The sequence below is a fragment of the Amia ocellicauda genome, chromosome 8 (assembly GCF_036373705.1).
Source record: "Amia ocellicauda isolate fAmiCal2 chromosome 8, fAmiCal2.hap1, whole genome shotgun sequence".
In the NCBI taxonomy this organism is placed as follows: Eukaryota; Metazoa; Chordata; class Actinopteri; order Amiiformes; family Amiidae; genus Amia; species Amia ocellicauda.
In genome coordinates, this window is record NC_089857.1 from 2,158,953 (window position 1) to 2,185,256 (window position 26,304).

At 36.5% G+C, this 26,304-nt stretch overlaps 1 protein-coding gene across 1 annotated transcript; it reads left to right on the forward strand.

The window, feature by feature from the left end:
- The first annotated feature begins 231 nt into the window (after nt 1–231).
- Nucleotides 232–10,731, forward strand: cd8b (cd8 beta). The gene is made up of 7 exons (XM_066711800.1): nt 232–326; nt 3,207–3,560; nt 7,789–7,881; nt 8,352–8,444; nt 8,968–9,001; nt 10,131–10,187; nt 10,299–10,731. The coding sequence occupies exons 1-6, from the start codon at nt 281–283 to the stop codon at nt 10,147–10,149; spliced, it is 639 nt and encodes a 212-aa protein (XP_066567897.1). The 5' UTR covers nt 232–280; the 3' UTR covers nt 10,150–10,187; nt 10,299–10,731.
- The last annotated feature ends 15,573 nt before the right edge of the window (nt 10,732–26,304 follow it).

Consider the following 26,304-nt stretch of genomic DNA (forward strand, 5'->3'; position numbering starts at 1 on the left):
TATTTCAATATCCTCTCAGTGAGACATCTATATAACTTATTTATTTCTTGTCATTCATCTATGAATTGTATTTATATATTTATGTTTTAATTTATTTTAGTTATTTAAATGAGACGCAGGGTTTAGGTACACCTTATGATCATATGGGCGTATCTTATTATCTGCACATGATGTCACTCAGACAGAATAAGGGCGAGCTGGAGCTCAGTGTTAGCACTTGCAGTACTCTTACTGCAGTTGAACTGAGCGGCTGCTGTGAGCTTGAAGAGGACAAGAAGACATGGGCTGTCTGGGATTTCTCTGGGCATTGTGCTTATGGACAACAGGTAAGCCCACTCTCTGATCCACCTGTTTCCACTGTCATTTTATCCCATGCTGAGGGACGTTGTTAATGAAAGATCAGCACACAAGTAAGAGTTAACTGATCACAATGAAAAAAACTATCAGAATAAAAATAAATAATTAATGATCTTAATAACTGTATTGATTTATTATGCAGTTTGTTAACACGCAGCCTGAATTGATAAAGATGTCTGTTTTTATGATCAGAAATGTTTAACGTAAAGAAACCATGATCGGAAGTCTTCGGGCCTTCGATTGTCAGATGTTTTAAGTTAGAAATGTTGTTGTGGTATCTTAAATACATTAATTATATATATATATGTGTGTGTGTGTGTGTGTGTGTAAAGTGTGTATAAATGTTCATGTATTTTAGGAAGTATGTGTAATTCTAAAAGTTATAAACAATATCTTCCTGTTTAACTTGTTTGTTAATTTGACTTTTTGACTAGGTTTGCTAGTTTTAGCTTTATTTAGTTTTGATTATATTTTATTTATTTATTCTTGCTCACTTCACATGTGGATGTTAGGTATAACAGTTTATCAACAGTCATTTTGTACAACTATTCTTTCATTTCAAAACATGTTGAACATGAATTCATAACAGTATAACATTTTGTATTAATGTACAGCACACGTAGCACTGTAAGCAATAAATAGGGTCCGTATAAATCCAATACATTTAAAAGTCTTGAATGTTCATATTTTATACTAAATATATGAATAAAATGTGTCCACACAAAAGCTTGTTGTTAAGCTTTTATCCAGCTTATGTTATGTATAGTGTGTTGTATTCACTTTAGATTTGCAGACAACATTAATTACATTGCTTAATAATTAATTACTTCTCCTGTAAATCAGCACTCAAACCCAGGGTCAGTAGGGGATGAGCGGCAGGAAGCAGACACAGTGTCCAGCAGTGCAGAGCAGACTACAGCAAGATAAATAAGTTCACATTATGAGCTTATTATGAGTTTAAGATACAATGGGTTTATTTTAAGCAACATGTACATTGCAGTACAATTATTTCTTTCTTTGCAGATGCCCTTTGATATAAACCTGAATTTTATGGTCCCTGTGCTTTAGTTTTACATTGATATTAATTAAATAATTATTACTTTATTTATGTATTTATTTATTTAATAATTGCATATCCTGGAAGCAATCTGCTAGTCAATGTTGTGTGGACCTCGGCACATTTGAAGTGAGAGTTTGTCACCATGATAGTTCCTGGCGCAGTTTCATCATACCAGACAGTTTCATCATTATGCAGTTAGAACTAGATTTTTGGAAATTGCTGAGTTCACTCACAGCTCTCATGCAGAGAACTGACCACTAACTGGAGCTCAGCCTCTCTCAGATGCCTCTGAATTGAGGTCATTTAATTATTTTCTGCATCCATGGTATGGGTTTCTACTGTTGTATACCCTGCCTTATCTGTCTACTGTGTCTGTCTTGACTTTTGCTTGACTAGCACATTATAAATAAAATGTATTACTATTATTATTATGCATCAATCTCTCCATCTATCTATATATCTATCTAACAATATGATATAAATACATTGAAAAACAAAAGTTGAATCCACTTAATAGGTAGTAGAGAGCGATTTGTGGCAGCTCACTTCTTTAAATCCTTAACAACGATGAACAGTTCAATTAAAGTGAAAACACAAGCTATTGCATTTCAAAAGTGTACATTTATTTAAACCATATACTTAAAATGCTTTTAAGTTATATCTATATATATATATATATATATATATATATATATACACACAGGTGACAAATTAAAGGAAAAACCAACATAGAGTGTCTCAGTAAGGTGTTGGGCACCATGAGCCCCAGAACAGCTTCAATGCTCTTGGCACATATTCTATGAGTCTCTAGATTCTACTGGAGGGATGAACACCATTCTTCCAAAACATATTCCCTCATTTGGTGTTTTGATGATGGTGGAGGAGAGCGCTGTCTAACACGTCGGTCCAAAATCTCCCATAGGTGTTCAATTGGGTTGAGAGCTGGTGACTGCGAAGGCCATAGCATATGATTCACATCATTTTTATACTCATCAAACCATTCAGTGAGCCCTCGTGCCCTGTGGATGGGGGCATTGTCATCCTGGAAGAGACCACTTCCATCAGGATAGAAATGTTTCACCACAGGATAACGGTGATCACTCAGAATAACTTTGTAATGATTTGCAGTGACTGTTCCCTCTAAGAGGACAAGTGGACCCAAACCATGCCAGGAAAATGCACCCCCACAGCATAACAGAACCTCCAGACCCCCTCACTGTAGTGGTTAATCAGTCAGGCCTGTATCGCTCTCCTGGTGTTTGCTACACATGCACTCGTCCACTGAGATTGCAGTCACAGGTCTACATATCTATGACAGTTTTCTCCCAGTATATGTGATCAGACTCTTGAAGTATTTTTCTTGAAAGATTCTGTCTAGATTCATGGCTGATGTATACTTTTTGTATTCCTTCAAGAAACTGCTTAATGAAATCTCTTGGATCACTTACCTACTAAATAATGAAACATTTTCTAACTTTTCCTCCGTTCTTAAGATGCAGAGCCTTAAAAATATCTTGCATATATTACTCATTCAAAAACTTAATTAAAACTTTAGTTTGAACCACAGACCCTTTTGAACTACACATTGGATCTGTGATCTTATTTTCTCCTGGGTGAATAAGAACATGGAGAATGATTTTGGTCTACAGCTAGGATGTAGATTAAATGTTTCTTTATATTTTTCGATGTATTTATGTATTTATTTCTTGTCATTGAACTCACTTAATCTTGTGATTAGTTGGATTCCAAGAAAGATCCCTGTATCTGTATTTCTGTCTTGTCCCCACAGTCATAGGCCTCTTCAACCAGAATCCTGACACAATTTACGTGGAACTGAAAAAAACAGGATCATTATCCTGCAGTACCCCTGACAAGAATCCCTCAGGGGTGTACTGGTACTTTTGGAGCCGTGGCACAAATGAGCTGAAGTTCCTGTTCTACTGCACAGTGACAGGTAGATTCACATATGATGACAGCTTAACTGAAATGGACAGGTTTAAATCTAGCAAGAGGGACAGCATGGGGACCATCTTCACCCTGAAGATCACTAATGTGAAGGCTAAAGATGCTGGGATTTACTTCTGTGCCTTTTCTAATGGAACACATCTTGAAATGAAGAAAGGCATTGACCTAAGACCAGGAGGTGGGTACTAACTTCTCACCACTGTTATTTAAAAAAAAAAAAAAAAAAAAAAATATATATATATATATATATATATATATATATATATATATATATATATATATATATATATTTCTGCTGTAGTGAGGATGACAGTAACAAGCATAAAGAGAGAGATTGTACCTAAAACGTTTCTCTTCTACTACCCTAAGGGTACTGGTGCAGCTACAGGGGATGGCAGTGTAATTGCCCACTTGGAATTTTTATTGAACTTGAAATTGAAATTGAAAATATAAAGTCTAAAAAGGTCTTATTGATATAAAACTGTCATCTGTGCAAGCTTTTAATATGATGCCTATACAAAAAAATGGTTAGTGCTGATTCCAGCTAAAGAATGTAAAAGGGATTCACTGACTTGAATGTCTTCTTTGTGTCAAAATTCTTGATTACAATTACACACAAAAAACAAACAATGAAACTCTATACAAAGATTTCTTCAGCTTGAGGAAGCAAATTAAATTAAAATGTCCTGGGGCTTCGGCAAACCCATTCCAGGTACATGTTGCCTTATATATTTATCAGCTTTATTTGTGTCCCCCCAAAAGGGACTGACAAAATGCACATACATTTAAATACCAGACCTTCCAGTTCATTCTTTGAGATTAATTCCTGTTGTTTGGTACATTCAGCGACTGTTGTATAATTGAACTAATTATTTGTCAAAATGGGAATGTATTTATTATATATAAAGAAATATTCCGTAAGCTTGTAAACAAATATTTATGATAATAAACCTTAAACATATAATTATACTTCAAGATTAAAAATAATGTTAAGTATAATTACAGAATTAATGTTTATTGTCATAAATATTTGTATACATGCTTACGGAATATGTCTTTTTATATAAAACATATATTTTATTTTCACACGATTATGCCAGTTATTATAAAATACTGGTTGGGCATGTGATTTATCATTGGATTCCATTTAGAATGGGTTATTCCGTGGGTTATTTAGTTGGCCAATTCAGATTGATAAAAAATTATCTTAGGGTTACACCTATGCAAATGAAGGGTAAATGCAAAATGTCAGAAATGAAAGAAATTCTAATTACTCATCTTAAAGGAGATAGCACAGCTTCATAGATGTACAAATGGGAAAAGTTTAATAAAAATCTCTGGATGATTTGGCATGGAATGACTCAGTATTCATTTTTACATGTGATAGGGAGAAATTGTCTCCCTAAATATATAGGCGGATAAGGGCAAAGTGCCCAATTAGATTTCTCCCTTATGTTACTAAGCCACCCCATGATGTTAGTGAGGTGCCCCATACCTTATCACATTCTCTTTGGTCATTTGACCTCTATATGACCTTAACAAAGTTGTGTTTATTCTAAAACCAGCTACACAGACACTGAACTAACATGGCCTACCCAGAGAATGAACAAAAGTGAAGTTAACACATATTGGTTACACAATCTTGCTGCAAGAGTAATACAAAGAAAAAATGTACATCCAGACAGAGCAATGTCCTGCATCAACATGTATTTTAAATGGTTATTAAGATGTAATGTGAAAATCAGAGGATTCCAATTAACCTTATCAGTGACTCAGTAAATGTAAATGATATTTTATTAAACAGGAATATAGTCCTAATATAGACATCAATACATTTCAATCATACATGTTTAGGAGTATAATTATCTTTTATCCAGATTCTACATGAGCGGCAACCTAATTTTGATTCTTCAGACCCCATTCTTCACTTCTTGCCCTTTCACTCTCATAGCCCTGAAATCCTTCTACTACCCCATACATTTTACACCTTGACATATTCAGCTTAACCACTCCCCCTCATCCATTTAGAAATGGGGTACATTTACAATTGTGGCATTTCCATTCCTTTAGAATTTAGTTATTACTTGAGACACAAGCAATAACTAAATTACTTCTTAGTTATTTCTTACAGGGTTGAGGACATTAGTCATAACCTCAAGGCGCAGTGTTGGTCAGTGAGAGCTGATACCGTATCTCCACTCACTACAGCATATCATGTTTGCCATGTCCAGTAAATTTCTATTGGGTTTTCCTCTCCTTCAAGTGCTTTGTATTTAAATCCTTTGAAGAGGCTTTTACACAGAGGTTTGCCCAGTGCTTCTGTGGATGTTTTTACCATGGCAATGACTCGAGTACATACTGCACAATATTGTAACATAGCAGACTGATCTGCACAATGCAGTGCTTTTGAGGTATTTAGCCTTAAAAGTAATTAACACAGAATGAGATGGCCACTCTCAATGTGTCACAAAGCTCCAGAGGAGGAGAAGCTACTGGGTTTCTGGAAATTAGATGCACAGTGCTGGTTTGAAAGCATATAAGTTATAAGTTATACTCTTTTTATCAAAATGAAACCATTAAAGACTGTTGTGGTGCCTTTAACTTCAGACTTCCGCCAAGAAGTGTTCTAGTCTGCAGTGAAGAACAATAACAAGCAAAGGTTTTGTGAAACTGTACAAGCAAAAGAAAAAGGCTTTTCAATACCTCCTATCCCCACCCCCTCCTGCTGCTTGCTTCCTTTCCTCCCTGGCACTTTCAATAGTCAAGCTGTTTTTCACTGTAAGAGCTGCATAGCAATACATTTTGTGGAACTGCCCCTAAGAGGAAAGGCCAGTGGATACTGGGATATTGTCATTTTAAAACAGTTGTGGAGAATCAGGTGGACACAGTGGAATATTGCAGTAAACATTCTGAATGTATTTTGATGCTGTGACATTTTGAGAGGGTTCCATTATATGTGTTTAGGTAAGCTAGGGTTTTCATTCATTTTCTGTGTATTTTGAGCACCCATGCACTGTGTCTGTTAAATAATTCAGCACTTGCACCGAAATACGTCCATGTTGTTTTCCTGAGCCCAGCAGTGCAAGGACTATACTCACCACACTGCCACAGTATACAGTGGCTCTCAAAAGTATTCACCCACCTTGGACTTTTCCACATTTCATTGTGTTACAACATGAAAACAGAATGGATTTAATCAGGAGTTTCTGCCACTGATCAACATAGAAAATGTCTATAATGCCAAAGTGAATAATATAACCTGCAAATTGTTCTAAATTAATTACAAATACAAAACAGGAATAATTGAATGCATAAGTAATCACCCCTTCAGTAAATATTTGGTAGAGGCACCTTTGGCAGCAATTACAGCCATGAGTCTATGTGGATAAGTTTCTACCAGCTTTACCCATCCATTTTTGACCATTCTTCTTTGCAAAATTGCTCAAGCTCCATCAAGTTGGATGGAGACCTTTGGTGAACAGCAATTTTCAACTCTTTCCACATATTCTCAATTGGATTGAGGTCCGGACTTTGAGTGTGTCACTCCAGGACATTGACCTTTTTGTTTTGAAGCCACTCCAGTGTGGCTTTGGCTGTATGTTTGGGGTCATTGCCCTGCTGGAAGATTAATGTTCTCTCGTCCCAGGTCTCTTGCAGACTTCAGCAGGTTTTCTTCCAGGATTTCTCTGTACTTTGCTGCATCCATTTTTCCCTCTATCTTTACAAGGTTTCCAGGCCCTGATGCAGAGACGCATCCCCATAGCATTATGCTGCCACCACCATGCTTCACAGTAGGGATGGTGTTCTCAGGATGATGTGCGGTTAGGCTTGTGCCAAATGTAGTGCTTAGCATTGAGGCCATAAAGCTCTATTTTGGTGTCATCAGACCATAGAATCTTCCTCCACTTGGTCTCAGAGTCTCCCACATGTCTTCTAGCAAACTCTACTCTCTACATTTGATGTGAGTTTTAAACAATGGCTTTCATTTTGAAAAGGCCACTTTTGTGATTTACCTGGGCTATTGTTGCAGTATGCACAGTGTCTCATATATCCTACCCCTGATTGACACTTTTGAAGAACCTTATTCCGGATTTGATTTGAATGTTCCGTCGTCTTCATGATGTAGATTTTGTTAGGAACTAACCAACTGTGGGTCCTCTCAGAGACAGGTGTATTTAACCTGAAATCAGAGGTGGACTCCATTCAACTAATTATGTGAGTTCTGAATATTTCTAAGAGCCACTGTACATAATGTTTACATAAAAAAAGAGATCATGATTTTCCCTTTCTCAACCCCTCTGAATCAGATTGACAGACAGTGTTCTCTCCAGCCTCCACAGGTGAATTGTGTGCCACCTGGCTATGTGTGGCCCTCTCCTGACTGACTCTTGGCTCTTGTTTTCCAGAGAGGCGTCCAACTCAGCCCCCGCCCACCATACCCCCCGAGAAGCCCAAACCTTGCCGCTGCATTAACAGACCCAGCACACGGCCCAAGCAAGGTACACAGTTGCACAGCACTTCCTGCTGGGAGGAGCTGGAAAAGCAGCAGCATACAGCACACTATCGCATGTCCTTTTCATGTTTGTTTAGTTGTGGTTGTTCCTGTTGTGTATTTCCTTTTATCTGTGGTCTCGTCCCTCTTATACGCTTTTATATTTTTATTATTTTACTTGTTATCTGACATGTTACCCATGTTGTTATTTTATTTTTTCTCCAATTATGTGTGTGTCTATTTTATTGTAATTCTTCTTGTATGTGATGTAAAGATTGCCATTATATCAGTTGGGTTTTAGAATAATACATAATAAGACATAAAACATCATTGTAAAGTGACCTGGACACTATGAGGTCAGATGGTTGGATACATTCTACTGATGACAAATATTTTTTAATATCTTAAAATCTGGTTATTTATTTAAAGTACCCTTGAGATTAATGTCCTGTAACTTATTGTCTGTGCCTGTCTCAGGGAAGACCTGTGAAGCTCAGGTACTATGGTCCTTGGTTGGAGGAGTTCTGGGCTTGACAGTAGTTTTAATCTGCACCCTGTACTATTTCAGCAGTAAGTACCCATTACATCCTTAAAGTATTATCTAATTGATTTCCTTTTATTTATATATTTAATGAAAGCCAGGAAAAAAGTTACCTGATATATTTTTTATTATTATTATGCATACATTGGTAGCCTATGTATATTACAATTTTTCAGTGGCTGATAGACACTTTTTGTATTATTTTTGGGGATTTGTATTTAATTATAATAATTTCAAACTCTAATATTTTTTTCAAATTTAAAAACAATTCAGACAATTCGGTGAAGGTATGTAGACACTGCATATACACTTGGGCAATACAGAACTGTTTCACTTGTATTTAATATTAAATCACATGGAGTTTTGTATTTATTTATTTGCTCTATTAACATTACAGTTTAAATCTTGGAAAAAGTGGAAAATAACTACCGTTTTTTACAGGTAGCAAATGTGTGACAGTACAAGTAATAAGTGGGCAAGAGAAAAGCTGATTGCGTTCCTTGTCTTGAAACTGATTTGCAATAGTGATTATCGTTTGTTCATATATTACAGGGCTGCCTAAGAAATGCCGTCACAGACTTATCAAGTGAGTAACTATTTTGCATTCACTTCAAAACAAAATACTTCATTAGCAACAATTATATATATATATATATATATATATATATATATATATATATATATATATATATATATATATAGTACTTTTTATGATGTATATACAGTCGGTAAAATTAACGATCTTGGGAGATCATGTTGGTCTGTGCCTGGAAAGGTGCGATAGAAACTGTAAGGGGTTGCAAAGTTGCTGCACCAGATACAAATGCAGAATAATATATATGTGTGTACATGTTGAAAGAATGTGACTGCCGTCATGGCCCAATTATCCACCCGCGAAGATCGCTTGCAGCATCATTTTGCAAGGAATGTTGTATTTTTTGTTTGCCATTTCTTAATATAATAGTGTGAGCGGCAACGGATCTGTCTGTGACACTGCTGCTAAGTTTTTACAGTGTCTAAAGAATGCAGTGCATGAAATTGTCTAAAATGTTTATATTATTATTATTATTATTATTATTATTATTATTATTATTATTATTATTATTATTATTATTGTCTTTAACTCTTCCACAGCTTTTCGTTTTGGTTTTGTACTTCAGTACTTCATTCACTGTGGCTTGTCCTTACGTGACATTGCTCCAGTTCAGACACTGCAGTGAGGGGATTTGGGAAGCACCTGTGCTTTAAAGGCAGCCAGGTGTGTCTCTAAGCCAGCAGACAAAAGATGGTGTCAGACAAGCCTGAGATGAATGGCTCACCTGCAGCTGCAATGATGCTTGCATATAGCTGCACATTCAATGAAAACACTTTCACTGAAGGCACATCAAAACAGCAAACACAATTCGGAGCATGACAGACTTTCTTGTCTATATAGTTTTTTTTTATTCTTATGTAAATTATATTTCCAATCCATGCATTTGAATTATTATTTGCCATTCAGAATTTGCAAAGCACATACAATTATATATATATATATATATATATATATATATATATATATATATATATATATATATATATATATATATATATATATTTAATGTTAATATACTATGGTTTTATTTCAATAATGCAATGTCAGAAAACTCTGGCTATGTTAGTTTTGTGCATCTGTTTGCTGACAGTTTACTCTCTTGTTCTGTGTCGTTAATCAGGAAACAACAGCTGCGCTGAAGTGAAGTGGCTTTGGCAAAGAACACCACAAATGTGAAGTGAGACCTTTTTATCTGGACAGACAAGACTGATAGATAGATAGATAGATAGTTTGCATTGACAGAAGTTGGTAAGTGAATTGGTTAATTCTGTCTGGTTGTCTCCTGCAGGTTCCCTCTGTCTCCAGACTCTCTTCTGCACCTACACCAGGCTGTTTCAGGAGACTCAACTGACACAGATAATGGAGAAAGAGAGAGCGGCAGAGAGAAATTCACTAGTAGCGCAGCCTACCAAATATCCAACTCACAATTATTTAGACTTTTGCTTTTCAGGAAGTACTAATATATATTTCTTGGGAATATAATGCATTTGTTTCTGTAATTTTTATTTTACGAATATGTAGATATTTAACAAAATGTATACTCAAAAGTTTCACATATACTGGATATATATGTTTTCTTATGCTGCAGTCTGCATGATTTATATGTTTTATTATTGTCCTCAAGCATTTGAATGTGTAAAAAGATTTATGTTTGTTTTTCACCAATTTCTTTGCAAATATTTCAGGCATTATAAAACTCACTGCTTCAATAAAATATTAAAAAGGGTAAATGTGTTTTGTTCCACAAGTGATGATGATGATGATGATGAAACTGCAAATGTATTGCAGAGGACCTGGAAATACAATCATGATTTTAAGTGTTCTGGATTCTGGAAACGTGATGCCATGCAACTCCCCAACAACATGATTATGCAGAGAAACATAAAGTGAAACTACATCTATGAAACTTGAATACCCCCATGTTTAAAACAATTTTGATGCTTCCTTCCTGCTCTCCTACCAAGTCTAAGTATTATAGTAATCACAAACAAGTTAAGCCACTCAATAACAAAATTAGGGTACATCAGACAAACTGCATTTCTAAATTCTTCACTATTTGCTTTTATACAATTGAGTTTAGTCAGATAATTTGTTTTGTTATTATTATTATTATTATTATTATTATTATTATTATTATTATTATTATTATTATTATTATTATAGTTGTGTAGCGCTGAGTCTATCTGATTTTTCCCCATTCTGTAATTCAGTGAAGTCAAAGATAGACTTTGTGTTTCTGTTATTGTGGAGAGAACCTAGGTTTCATCTTCCTCTAAGCCCTGGATGTGCTACGCAGGCTGTGGTCTCTGCAGCTAAAGGTTAAGTAACAGAAACCCCTGATACCCAGCTCATGTTTTGAGTGATGTGTTTAATTGATGGTAATCCCCACTGGGATCCCCACCATGTTGCCTCTGCTCTGTGGGCAGTTTCTGATCCTGTTCCTACAACATCGAAGAGCCAGGCTGATTCATTATGACACAGAGGTTAGCTCTTGGTGAGAATACACACCACACTCTCTCCTCCCAGTGAGAAACTAATCTCTCAACAGACTCACACAACACGTTCAGAGAGACATCATGAATGAAAACCAATATACCATAGATCATAGTAAGGCTACTAAAATGGTAAACATAATGTTTATATTGTTGAGTTGTTGCAATAATAATGAGTGATTCACTGAACAAACAAGAAAAACTATTAATTTGTTTATTTTGGCCTTTAGCTTGTGTCATGGAAACCACATTAAAAACAGTATAAACACATAAGGCAGAAACTTTAGTAAGGTCTATCACTTGTAATTACAAATGGGGTTATACTCAACTACTATACTACACTGATCTTAATGTTGTTTAATCCAAAACTACAGCTAATATTGTATTTAGAAGAGTTTGTGATGAGAGTTTGATGAATTGTACACTGTAATATGACACATGGACTTTCTGTAATATAGGTGGATTCAGATTTCGGAACTTCTAATCTCTTCCATTCCACAACCAAAGCACAACCAGCTGCTTAGTTTACTCCATCTAGTACGGATGAGCCTGAATCAACATAGTTACAGAAGATACAGTAATGCTCTCTTTCCATTTTATTAAATTTTACTAGTTTATAAATTATATATATATATATATAAAACATAAGACCGAATAGTCGAAAATCGAAAATTTAACTATTAATTAAAGATGGCCACTATTGACAAGTGAATCTAACATTCGATAGTTAAAATAATAATAATAACAAGAAGAAGAAGAAGAAGAAGAAGAAGAAAATGATAATATTGATTTTATTTTAAAGCCTGAAAGGTTGATTGGCTCTCTATGTAGCTGTAATGAAGATTGACAGGACGGTGGGATTTGTTATTTCATGTCTGTGATTGGCTGACAATGACAGATCTGCGCGACTCCGCCAATGGGATCAGTGGAATTCTGCAGATCTGAGGAAATTTGCAGCGCTACAAGAACGCAACCAATGGCTTCCTCTCAGAGTATTTCTGCGTAGAAATACTTTGACAAAGTAAATTAAAACACTGTTAAGTGCATAATATGTGCAGTTCAATTAATATACCACAAATCTACAGCTGCTATGGTAACCCACCTAAAAGCCAACCACTCTTCTGCGACACTAGCAATGACAGAAAAGGAAAGAGGAGCAAAAAACAAATTAATATTATTAAAACACACACAGACAGCTATTGCTATATATTTTGTTTTCACTGGAACTTGAACGCACAGGTATGTTTCCGAATTTATTCAATAAAGTTGTGTTAGATGAGTATTTTAAAATAAATTTCAGAACTTCTTGCAATTGCAAAAATGGTCGCATTGCATTATTTCGCATTTCATGTATTTTTTTGTTAATGCGTTTCCAAAATATTGCAGCAGAGAGTCCTGGCGATTTCGTTTCCCACTCGATGACATTTTGGAGCTGCAAGTTAGGGTTGCGCACCCCACAGTTTGGGAACCTCTGGTTTAACCCATTACCAGCTTAAGTGACCAGATGTACCTGGTCTGGAACTGCTGCTGATTCAGAAAAACCTACAGTCGATGTTCTCCTTAGTCTCGCAAAACATTGCATTATTTATGATCTCCTTTTCAAAGCTAAATTACAAACCCCACAGATTGAGGCATCTTCCTGTGAGAGAATAGTGCTGAAGACTGATGCAGCTATCTCTCCATCAGTACTTTACCCCAGGCTCCTTTTCAAGCCGCCTTCACGCCAGCCTCCAGTGCAGCACAGCGCTGACACAAAGAGACCACAGGGAGCCCACAGCCCTCACCACAAAGGAGGAGGAGGAGAGAAAAATGGAGGGGTGAAGGGAGCATCTGTGTCTGTGTGTTTGTGACTTTGTGTGTGTTGTGTGTGTGTGTGAGGGTCTATGACTGTGTGTGTGTGTGTATGTGTATGTGAATGTGCATGTGTATATGTGGCTCGGTCTGTCTATGTGCATGTGAGTGTGTATTGCTCTTTGCTGTCTGTGATGTACAGTGTGTGATGGGAGTTCAGAGTGGTCTCTCCTACGAGCTGTACTTCACACCTGCCTGTCTCAGTGTGACTGTGGTAAGTGGTAAGCTCTATGTAGGGCAAACGTGGAATGATTTTTGCCCAGACTATAGCTCCTCAGCTCACGCTTCTAAGAAAAGACCCTCCAATGACAACCCTAGCTTAAAAACCTGCATTTTAAAAGCAAGGCACATTGTTGGTTCTTCAAAGACTTGTGGTTACCCTGCTCTATTTGTTTTGTATTTGAGTCACACAGAGCTACATAAAATGTACAGACTTTAGCCAGGAGCATTCTTGGACCAAAGTCTCATTCTGCTCTTGCACACATTGTGTTCACAGTCTGTGGTCATGAAGCAGAAGAGTTCTTATACTTCTACATTGACAGGTTCTAATCTTTATTTCAATAAGACTATGTAACTCTTAACATACTTTTAAAAATAAACTTAATAGACAAAAATATTTAACCCAGTGAAAATAAAACAGTGCCAGGCACCTTTCACATTTCACATGTTTTATTAATCAAAATAACTCAATATACAGTAGAATGTTAATATCCATGTTCTTACACTCTGTGTGACATTTTTTTTTTATTGTAACTGTGTTGTATAACAGAGGTCTTATTTGATCACATTATACTTACAGGATACATACAGTACATACATACAAAAAATGCCCACCAAATGTCCAGTGGTAACTTAATCTATGTTTAATATGGATCTAATTAATATATCAAGAGACAAAAAACACTTACTGTACTCATTACCTTATATGCTTACTATGTACATTAAAATGCATGCATCATTCAAAGTTTGTATTCCCAGCCCATACATTTAAATTTTGCAAAATGCTTTCAAACCTATAATTCTGATCACAATCACACAGTGCGTATTAACTGATAAAGAGAAACAGTTGATCTATCTTTTAGAAAGTCTTATTCCATGTCTGTGTGAGTGAAGCATACATTATCGCATTGCATGTTTACCTGTTGACTCACAGTTAAGACCTGTTTTATAATTAATGCTATTTTTTATTTAATTGATTTAAACCATGCTATTATGCTAGCGTTACACCAAAACATTGACCTACCCATGAATGGCAAAGTATAAATCTGTACCCTGTTGTGGTTTAATTTATAGTTAGGAGCCAGTTTATACTGTTTATAAATCACAACACTATAGGGTACAACTTTGTAATTTGAGGTATGGTCAAAGTTTTTTTTTTGGTCTGGCCCCTAATATTACATTTTCAGAGTTAAATTACATACATCTTAAATCTTAAAATTATTTAGCCTTTACTCAACATTAAAAAGTTGTAGATATTAGCAGTTAAATTAATAGCATTCACAATAATAATAATAATAATAATAATAATAATAATAATAATAATAATAATAATAATAATAATTAATCATAATGAAAAATTAATTGATTTTAAAAACTTTAACTTCTGACAGCGCATCAAAATATGACTGAAATGAAAAATAATTATACCGGTTAACTTTTAATTAACTAACTAGTTGTTTGTGTTTGTCCTTTCTTGGTCACCTAATCAAGTGATTAATTAAAATATTAAATTAATATAAATATAACAACAAAAGAGTGGTAAGTATTAAGATAAACAAACTATGTATTCAATACATTTTATTTTAGTTTATTGCATTAAGTAAATTGTATAAATTAGAATAATTTAATCTGTCCCCATGAATATCATATATTTTTTAACATATGTAACGTATGTGAAACATTTTTGCTGATAACCCTGCTAATAATATTTGAATGATACAGCATGAGTTTTCATAGAATATTAAAAGGTTATCAGGTCATTTAAAAGTCTTTTAGTCAATACTAATTGCTATGGAAACTTTTTACATTTGAAAATTATGTAAAACAATTTATAAACAACGTAGGATATAACTTCAGGTTATATTCAGTGTGTAATAAATAAACAAATACATTTCCAGCATACAAATAGACACATACAAAATATTTTCATTTCATTTAGATATTTATTTTAATCTCTTTTTGAAATCACTATACAAATGTAAATTACATTTATGCTACAATTCATACAAATAGGTAAAGTAGAATGGCATCAGGTGGCCAGCAGCACCACTTCATGACTGATGTTGAGATACACAGCTTCTGCAGTTCAGGCCTACAAAGGCACTTCTGGAAAAGGATGCATAACAGAGGAGGGGAGAGACAGTGAAAATATAAACATTGCCTTTGTTCTATTCTCTGAAGTAGAATTCAGTTTTTAACGTGGATTTTATCTATAATTTAAACTGCTTTGTTGAGTAAAGATACAGGAACAATGAATATTAGTTCTACGATAAGATTTTCAGGTGAAAAAATCAAAAGCCTGCTCTTTCAACAGCGTTGGTCTCAAAAACAATTATCTGTGTTTAAAAGTGCATATCTACAGTCGTAAATGTACTTACAGAGATGTAAGATCTTTCACAGTCCTCAGTCACAAAGTAAAATAAATGAAAACAGCATTAGTCACCTCTTTCTCACTTTCTTTGACTGGGTTTTCACAACATGCTGAACTGCAGAGACAGGCATCCCCACTGCGTCAGGGGAGCCCAATTGACTCCACTCGGTTTAAAAAGGCAGGACTGATCTGGAACCCTGCTTAGACTTCCTGAGTCAATCAGACAGAAAGCTCCTGGTGGGAGTTCTAGATCTCCCTCCTCCCACCCAGCACAGGAACGTTTGACTCACAACGCCTGTATCACCTCTAGCAGGTGTTATCAATTCAATGGACACTAAAAGGGCTGATTAATTGTAATACCTCCACTGACACCCACAACAGAAAGAGATTCTCCAAAATAGGTAAACGACTAAATGAAAATAGAAATATGGATTTGATATTTTTAACAAACACAAGTACAAAGACAGTCACATGGTTTCCTTGAGCATCAGCATAGACCCAGATGCAGACAGTCACATTCAGGATGAAATTATTACTATATGAATACCACAGCAGAATGTGTATAAGAAACCTGAGAAAAGTTAACCTTATCACCAATTGTTGATAAATGTATTGTACATTAGATTTTTGTTAGATGTTTCTATTAATAGTGATAATCATATTTGATATAGGTATAATAATTATTAATAATAATATATAATATTTATTCAATATTGGAAATTCTAGAAATTAGTAGTTAGATGAAAACTATTATTGCAGTAACAGAATGGTCTACATTGTTCTTTAGTCCTTTTATTATTTTGATAATATAAACTTCCAATGCTCATACATATTCAGCATGTGTTGCAAGTCGCCCTGTATAAGGGCATCTGCCAAGAAATAATAATAATAATAATAATAATAATAATAATAATAATAATAATAATGTGGATGTGACTTTATCACCACTGACCTGTATATAGAAAAAAATAGAATAATTTGGATATGGAAATATGGGTGGGATTTAGTTGAGAATTATCTCAAGCTAATTCAAAAATCTAAATAAATAGAGATCCACAGTGTAAAATAGGAATGGAATATGGAATTGAACGCTAGTAGAACTACACTGTATGAAGGCAATTATGAATTGTGAAGATAATAGTTGGTAGAAGCAGCAGCGGGTTAGCGGAGAAGCTGAATATTGCTACTGCCAATACTTATTTTGGAAGTTATTACTATTTTGGGCTACTAAGCCAGATTAGGTTCATTTGATCGGTAAATAAAAAATAATTTTGTTTAGGGGGATGCAGTGTCTGCTGGGTTTTGTTCCAACAGGAGCTACCAATTACTTAATTAATGCAATGATTTACTTAGGTAGGGTTATCTAAAACTTATTTAATATTTTAATATAAAAATATTGTGTTTTTATTGCTGATTACTCAAAACATTTAACCAACAGGACATTTCAGATTATGGAGAGAAGTGTTAAATTCATACAGTACATTGTTTAATTAGACTAATTAAGGAGTCAAGAGCTGGACTGAAACGAAAACCAGCAGAGACCAGTCCCTTCAGGACTGGAGTCTGACACCCCTGAACTATACTGAAGAGTATATCATTCACCTGTCCCTCCTCAGTGCATATCAAGCCTGAGCCTTAATAATAATAATACAATTAAACAAAATAATAATATCCAGCTTCAGTCCTTAAATACCCAACATAATAAAGCTATGGACAAGAGGGTATATTTGTTCATTTAAGAAAATAATTAGTGCATTATTTTTTAATAAAGGGATTAGTTGGAATAAAGATCAGAAGAGGAATGCAGCTGTACAGCCATGGTTTTAAGATATATGACTGAAAATGCAGTGAATATCGTCAGAGCTCTGACAGGGCCTGTACTGGTGGGTTGTGCTTGTTAATTACACTGTAGCCTACTCAGTTCACATGCCTCTGCCAAGAAACACACACAGCTGTCTGCTACAGCCAGGGGTGGCATTGAAATCATGAAAATAAGACTAATAATAATAATATTTCAAAACCACATGGATTTTTTTTCTTTAATTTTTACTTCATTAGAGCTATGAATCGTTGTTTTTACTTTTTTAACAACTTTTTCATTCATTCACTGCATTGCTAGCAGGCCCATTTTGTAGGCAGGGATAATCAAATACTGTCTCTTCCATTTCACTCCAAAGTGGATCTCTTGCACAGCCAGCCCCTTCATAATATAACTGAAATAATGAGCTATTAATCAAATAAAATGGTATCAAAATCCTACACTGGAAGCATTTGAATGGTCCAGTATTTGTCTACTCCAGTCCAAAGTCCCAACTGAGACAATAATGGACTCATGGAGGAATCAAACCTGAAGACACAAGAAATATACAGCCCTGCTCTTGGGTAACACTATTATTAGTAGAAGTAGTGAATTTTGGTACATTTGGTGTAGGTGAGTGTTCTTCTTTCAGCGGGTTCTTCTCCATTAAGCATCTTTCTTGCAGAATTAATTTGCCTCCTCTCCCTGACCTGCAGAATACTGACGGTATGTAAACTATGAAGAGGAAACTTGAGTGATAGAACTGAAGAACACGAACACACACAAGCAGCTAGAAGCGTCCTTGTATAGTGGCTTCGTGATCCAGGGTGATAACTGTTCTTTATAGGCAGCAGTGTCTAAAGTTACGACACATTTTTGAAAATCAAAAAGCCCAGGATGATGCAAGACGGTATTTTGTTACACAACCCTGCTTTACCTCAGACATTCGAAGACAGCACGACAACAGCGCTGAACAACGGAAAGTCTTCTTAAACGCCCACAACAGGGACAATCAGATTAGGCAGGAACGAATACAACATTGTAAGACATATATGTTTAAATATAACAGTGTCTTTCCATTCTCCTTGTAGAAAATAGAAGCAGGCTAAGCGTTATTAGACGAGGTGCATTGCTGCTTCTGGCCTCCTCTCAGGGTTTATAAATGTTCTGTTTGCGGGCCATTAAATGTATTTATTTTATTTTATTAATTTATGTTTCTATTTATTTATATATTGTAACACATGAGTGTTGTTTATTGCGTTAATCTGTAGCAGAATGATTAAACTGTAACCCTCGTAGCTTTGCTACTCGCTACAGGAAGTGTCCTATGTCTTCATCTGAACAACCCTCGGTTGTGGTATTTGTGGAGATTACTAATATTGACGCAGATATAAGTAAATGTATGTATGACACACATACATACACCATTGAAATTAGGTATACTACGTAGGCTACTGCTGGAGACGTTGTTTAATTTAGGATTAGCATCCTGCTGTGCGGTGTAATGACAATTCATATGAGTTATTTAAGTGGACTCAGCCCTGGTCAATAAAATAGATAACTGTACAACTAGGGTCCTTTGACACACTGTCCACCGTGGGGACAGAGACTGCACTATGACACTAAGAAATGAAGAACTAAGCATTGTTTTGGACTACTGAGTCCTCACTTAGGACTGTACAGACTTTAGTGATGTACACACCCATCTTGTCTCAGGAAATGTATGTGGAGGTTTGAAAAGAGTTTAATGACGCACATGATTGTGACCTAATTTGGTTTCGGTAATGAACACCTGTGTTTTTGCTGTTTTGTGTAAAAGTGCTGCTGTACAGAAATATATCAGGTAACACAGAAACAATGATACAATGAACAAGAGGGAAGATTCTGGCTCACAATTTGGCATGGAGCAGTTCTCTCCTGAGTTTCACCACCAGTGACTGATAAGGCCATGGTCCTATCCAGTCTATTTTGGAATGTTCCCAAATTTTCAGCTTCAAACACATTGCCGGAAACTTTGTTCCAGATTGTAACAACTCTTTGTGTGAAGAGGTGTCCCCTGTCACAGGTGACACACATACAATACTGTTCAAAAGTTTTAGGCAAAAATACTGTAAAATAAGAATGCTTTAAAAAATAGACATGTTAATAGATTATATTTATCAATTAACTAAATGCAAAGTGAGTGAACAGAAGAAAATTCTAAATCAAATCCATATTTGGTGTGACCACCCTTTGCCTTCAAAACAGCATCAATTCTTCTAGGTACACTTGCAGTCAGGGATTTTGTAGGCATATAGTCATATAGTATGATTAAACAATTATACGAAACAGGTGCTAATGATCATCAATTCAATATGAAGGTTGAAACACAATCATTAACTGAAACAGAAACAGCTGTGTAGGAGGAATAAAACTGGGTGAGGAACAGGCAAACTCAGCTAACAAGGTGAGGTTGCTGAAGACAGTTTACTGTCAAAAGTCATACACCATGGCAAGACTGAGCACAGCAACAAGACACAAGGTACTTATACTGCATCAGCAAGGTCTCTCCCAGGCAGACATTTCAAGGCACACAGGGATTTCTTGAAGAAGCACAAAGAAACGGGCAACATTGAGGACTGTTGATGCAGTGGTCAGCCAAGGAAACTTACTCCAGCAGATGAAAGACACATCATGCTTACTTCCCTTCCCAATTGGAAGATGTCCAGCAGTGCCATCAGCTCAGAATTGGCAGAAAACAGTGGGACCCTGTTACACCCATCATTGTCCGGAGAAGTCTGGTCAGAAGTGGCCTTCATGGAAGACTTGCGGCCAAAAAGCCATACCTCCAATGTGGCAACAAGGCCAAGTGACTCAACTATGCACGAAAACACAGGAACTGGGGTGCAGAAATATGGCAGCAGGTGTTCTGGACTGATGACTCAAAATTTGAAATATGTGGCTGTAGCAGAAGGCAGTTTGTTCACCAAAGGGCTGCAGAGCGGTACACAAATGAGAGTCTGCAGGCAACAATGAAGCATGGTGGAGGTTCCTTGCAAGTTTGGGGCTGCATTTCTGCAAATGGAATTGGGGATTTGGTCAGAATTAATGGTCTCCTCAATGCTGAGAAGTACAGGAAGATACTTATCCATCTATCAGGGAGGCATCTGATTTGGGGCCAATTTATTCTGCAGCATGACAACGACCCCAAACATACAGCGAAAGTCATTAAGAAGTATTTTCAGCGTAAAGAAGAACAAGGAGTCCTGGAAGTGATGGTATGGCCCCCACAGAGCCCTGATCTCAACATCATCGAGTCTGTCTGGGATTACATGAAGAGAGAGAAGCAGCTGAGGCTGCCTTAATCCACAGAAGGACTGTGGTTAGTTCCCCAAGATGTTTGGAACCTGCCAAGTTGCTTCAAAAACTGTGCAAGTGAACCCAGAAGAACTGATGCTGTTTTGAAGGCAAAGGGTGGTCATACCAAATATGGATTTGATGTAGATTTTTCTTCTGTTCACTCACTTTGCATTTAGTTAATTGATAAATATAATCTATTAACATGTCTGTTTTTGAAAGCATTCTTACTTTACAGCATTTTTTCACACCTGCCTAAAACTTTTGCACAGTACTGTATCTATTTACAAATATGAAGACCTGACTGGATTGGTTTATCTTAATAGATTTTGTGGAATACAGGTGTACCAAATAAATAACTACATAAAGGGCTGTAGGGATCAGCAGATCTCAATGTGGTAGACTGAGACCTACCCTCACATGTGCTCCCACACATCTCACCAGTACAATTAAGCTTTACAGTACTGATCTGTAAGTTTAGGGCAGGATGTGGTTTGATATGAAATTTGTGTACATTTTTGCTGCCACACAGAAACGATAACAAACATCAAAGTTTACACTGACTGACAGTAGGAAAGTTTACACAACACTTAGGTACAATACTTAGAACACCCTATACTTCATTCATATGTGTGAAATTCAAAGCCTCCATTTAGGTAATTGAAATTTCTATTATTGGTCACTTCAGAAAAGTATTTACATACTGTATCTAATTTCTACTGTATCTTATAGCTACCATGTCAAATTAAATTAGAGTAACAGTTTTTAACCATATGATTCAGTAAACAGAGGCTTGTCAATGTAAGTAAAGAGTAACAACAGCATGCATACTGTGCTTTGTTGTTAGAATTGAAAAAGGCATGCAATGATGACTGCCCACACTGATCAGCTGGATATGGCTGACACATTGTTGAATACAAGAATGTTTTTAAAGGACAGAACACCATCAGTCTACCTACAATTTATTGTATTCTACAAAGGCACCAATTAACTAAAACTAATTTACTTGGTGCCTTTTGGAAAACATAATTTTGAAGCAATTGTGAGCAGAGTACGTTCAGGTAAGAACACTATTTCATGCCTCAGTATACTGCAATTGAACTGCATGCACATGTACAGTAATGTTCTCTGATACTGTTAGCATGGTATTGTGAGTTTGGTACAGATACTGCTATACTGTGATAGTACTGTTGATATAGATAAGTAAACCCAGCTGTGCATCTCTATTTTCAGAAGGTAATGGAGCTGTATGCAAATGTCAGTCATCACAAATACATTTTTGTTGGCTTCTACTTGGTCAAAACCCAAATACGTGGCAGGAATATCATCAGCCAGTGTGCAATAACTCAAGTCCCAGGGCAGCATGGTAGTAACATCACCATGTGTGCTGCCATATCAGATGATGGCATGGTGGCTCATACGCCATAACTTGCCACACATCTATTTAATTTTCTATATGAGCTGCACAATAACATTGTTCAAGCTGAATTGCAGTCAGATATGCCATTGTGTGGGACAATATTTTCTTCCATCATGCCACAGTGGTGTGGAAATGGCTCATAGCACAACATCAATTAATTGCAATATACCTGCCACCATACTTGCCTTTGCTCAATCCTATTGTGTAGTTTTGCTCTGCTTGGAGGTGGAAGGTTTATAATCATTAACCTTATCAGCATGCCACACTTCTGGAGGTCATTATTATTATTTTTTTATTATTATTTTTATTTCTTGGTAGACGCCCTTATCCAGGGCGACTTACAACATAAGTGCAAGAATACAGTTAAGTACAAGGCATCAATCAATACAAATTCAAATTTACATTATAATATAATTATAATTCAAAATATAATACATTTTACAACTTTCAATTTATACAGGCAAGTACAGTAAGTGAGGTCATACATCCTGGAAAGTAAAAGCTAAGTGCTGTCAAGATGTTAGGTCACAGTCAAGGGCTACGGGAAAGGGAGCAATGGGGAAATCAATCAATAATACAAGTATTAGTAACGCAAGAAGCATGATAAAATGCTGTGAAGTGGTATCTAATGGGGATTAAAAGGACTAATATTACAAGTACTGTCTGAAAAGATGTGTCTTGAGTAAGCACCAGAAGGAGGTCAAGGACTCTGCTGCTTTGACTTTGGTGGGCAGGTCGTTCCACCATTTAGGGGCCAGGGATGAGAAGGAGCAGCTCTGGAGGAAGCAGAGTGGAGAGGAGGCAGAGTTAGTCTTCTTGCACCAGAAGACTGCAGTGGTCTGGAGGGGATGTATGAGGAGACGAGGGACTGAAAGTAGCTTGGTGCCATGTGGTCAAGACAGTGGGAGGTGAGGGTCAGCGTCTTGAACTGAATGCGTGCCGGTATCGGGAGCCATTGGAGTGAGCGGAACAGTGGAGTAGCGTGTGCAGTATCAGGGCAGAGAGAATACCATGTATGCTGCATGTGATGGATGACAACAATGTCAGGCATGGATACAGTGAGGGAAAAAAGTATTTGATCCCCTGCTGATTTTGTGCATTTGCCCACTGACAAAGAAATGATCAGTCTATAATTTTAATGGGATGTGTATTTTAACAGTGAGAGACAGAATTACAACAAAAAAATCCAGAAAAACGCATTTCAAAAAAGTTATAAATTGATTTGCATTGTTAATGAGGGAAATAAGTATTTGACCCCTTCGACTTAGTACTTGGTGGCAAAACCCTTGTTGGCAATCACAGAGGTCAGACGTTTCTTGTAGTTGGCCACCAGGTTCGCACACATCTCAGGAGGGATTTTGTCCCACTCCTCTTTGCAGATCCTCTCCAAGTCATTAAGGTTTCGAGGCTGACGTTTGGCAACTCCAACCTCCACCTCCCTCCACAGATTCTCTATGGGATTAAGGTCTGGAGACTGGCTAGGCCACTCCAGGACCTTAATGTGCTTCTTCTTGAGCCACTGCTTTGTTGCCTTGGCTGGGTGTTTTGGGTCATTGTCATGCTGGAATACCCATCCACGACCCATTTTCAATGTCCTGGCTGAGGGAAGGAGGTTCTCACCCAAGATTTGATGGTACATGGCCCCGTCCATCGTACCTTTAATGCGGTGCAGTTGTCCTGTCCCCTTAGCAGAAAAACATCCCCAAAGCATAATGTTTCCACCTCCATTTTTGATGGTGGGGATGGTGTTCTTGGGGTCATTCCTCCTCCTCCAAACACGGCGAGTTGAGTTGATGCCAAAGAGCTCGATTTTGTTCTCATCTGACCACAACACTTTCACCCAGTTCTCCTCTGAATCATTCAGTTGTTCATTGGGAAACTTCAGACGGGCCTGTACATGTGCTTTCTTGAGCAGGGGGACCTTGCGGGCGCTGCAGGATTTCAGTCCTTCACGGAATAGTGTGTTACCAATTGTTTTCTTGGTGACTATGGTCCCAGCTGCCTTGAGATCATTAACAAGATCCTCCCATGTAGTTCTGGGCTGATTCCTCACCGTTCTCATGATCATTGAAACTCCACGAGGTGAGAGCTTGCATGGAGCCCCAGACCGAGGGAGACTGACAGTTATTTTGTGTTTCTTCCATTTGCAAATAATCACACCAACTGTTGTCACCTTCTCACCAAGCTGTTTGGCGATGGTCTTGTAGCCCATTCCAGCCTTGTGTAGGTCTACAATCTTGTCCCTGACATCCTTGGACAGCTCTTTGGTCTTGGCCATGGTGGAAAGTTTGGAATCTGATTGATTGATTGCTTCTGTGGACAGGTGTCTTTTATACAGGTAACGAGCTGAGATTAGGAGCTCGTTACCTGTATAAGAGACACCTGGGAGCCAGAAATCTTGCTGATTGATAGGGGATCAAATACTTATTTCCCTCATTAACATGCAAATCAATGTATAACTTTTTTTAAATGTGTTTTTCTGGATTTTGTTGTTGTTATTCTGTCTCTCACTGTTAAAATACACCTACCATTAAAATTATAGACTGATCATTTCTTTGTCAATGGGCAAACGTACAAAATCAGCAGGGGATCAAATACTTTTTTCCCCTCACTGTACAAGAAGGTTTTTTTACAGGTGCATGGCAAATAAACAAAAACAGTTGTTAATGAAAACTTGAATGTACATGAGAGGCCTGGTATGGTTTATGTTTATTGTAAATAATTCATTTGTATTCATTTCTGTTTGCACATTTTGTCCTCTGCTTCAATGATGAAAATGTATTTTGACAAATGTATCATGAGTTTATTGTTCTTGAGTTCACTGTTTGTTCCAACGATTAAGCAATAATTCTGTTGTTGTATTTTGATTCAATGACTAAACTAATGATGTGATGGTTTTTCATTAATAAACTTTGGTTTGGAGCCAACCATGCTGTTTTGTAAAATGGATTAACTTAACAGAATGCAAAACGTAAGGTTTTGTGTGTTTAACAGGCTTCTGACACTAATGTTATTATTAGTGTTCTTGTTTCCTGTTTTAAGAGGAGAAATCGAATATTTGACATGGTCTATAGTTTTATGTTTATTTTTTTAATGTAGCCATTATTAGTGTTTTATTTTTTCTGTTAATTCTCTTTATCATGCACTGTACTGGGTTTTATACATTGCATATTGTGTTTTTTTTTTAACTGCTAGTCAGACTTGTTTTAATGTTTTTAACATTTTAGTAAGCTGTATTACTTTGCTGAAAGCGAAGTCTGTGGTTTTCAATGGTTGTGCTCATTGGTGGGCTCCTGCAGGCGCTGCTTGCAGACCACCTTGGGCTGCAGAGAAGCTTTTTGCTGGGCTGATTTGTAAAAACATAAAAAAAAAATCCCCCTTGAAACACCCTGTCTCTGAAACAGGGGATATAGAAACAGAGAATTTTCATGTTGTATTCTTCATATGTATTTATGAAGAATGTATAACATTCTAATATATTTAACTCTGTAACAATGATGGTGTAACATGGTGATGTTGTACCTAGGGAAAAGTGTGAGACCAAATTAGCTTTGCAGTCTTAAACATGTTCCTGACAGATTTGAATCCCAAATACACTGCTTTGGTAATTTCAGAAGCTGTTAGATAAGCTTGGCATTCCTGGATAATTTAACCAGGTATATTTTAGCATCATTTTCATGTTTGCTGTTGATTTAAAGATTTGTATAAAAACAGCAGGACTGGGGGACTCCTATCCAGGGATAATTCCATAATGGAACAAAACATTTGAGATTTCAAGTTAAATATTAAAATATATAAGGCATCTAC

Bases quoted from the DNA above. Each gene is read 5' to 3' on its own strand.
- cd8b (XM_066711800.1), top strand. From the start codon at position 281: ATGGGCTGTCTGGGATTTCTCTGGGCATTGTGCTTATGGACAACAG. The intron at 3,561-7,788 runs GTGGGTACTAAC...CTTGTTTTCCAG, and splicing joins CATTGACCTAAGACCAGGAG to AGAGGCGTCCAACTCAGCCC. The intron at 7,882-8,351 runs GTACACAGTTGC...TGCCTGTCTCAG, and splicing joins CAGCACACGGCCCAAGCAAG to GGAAGACCTGTGAAGCTCAG.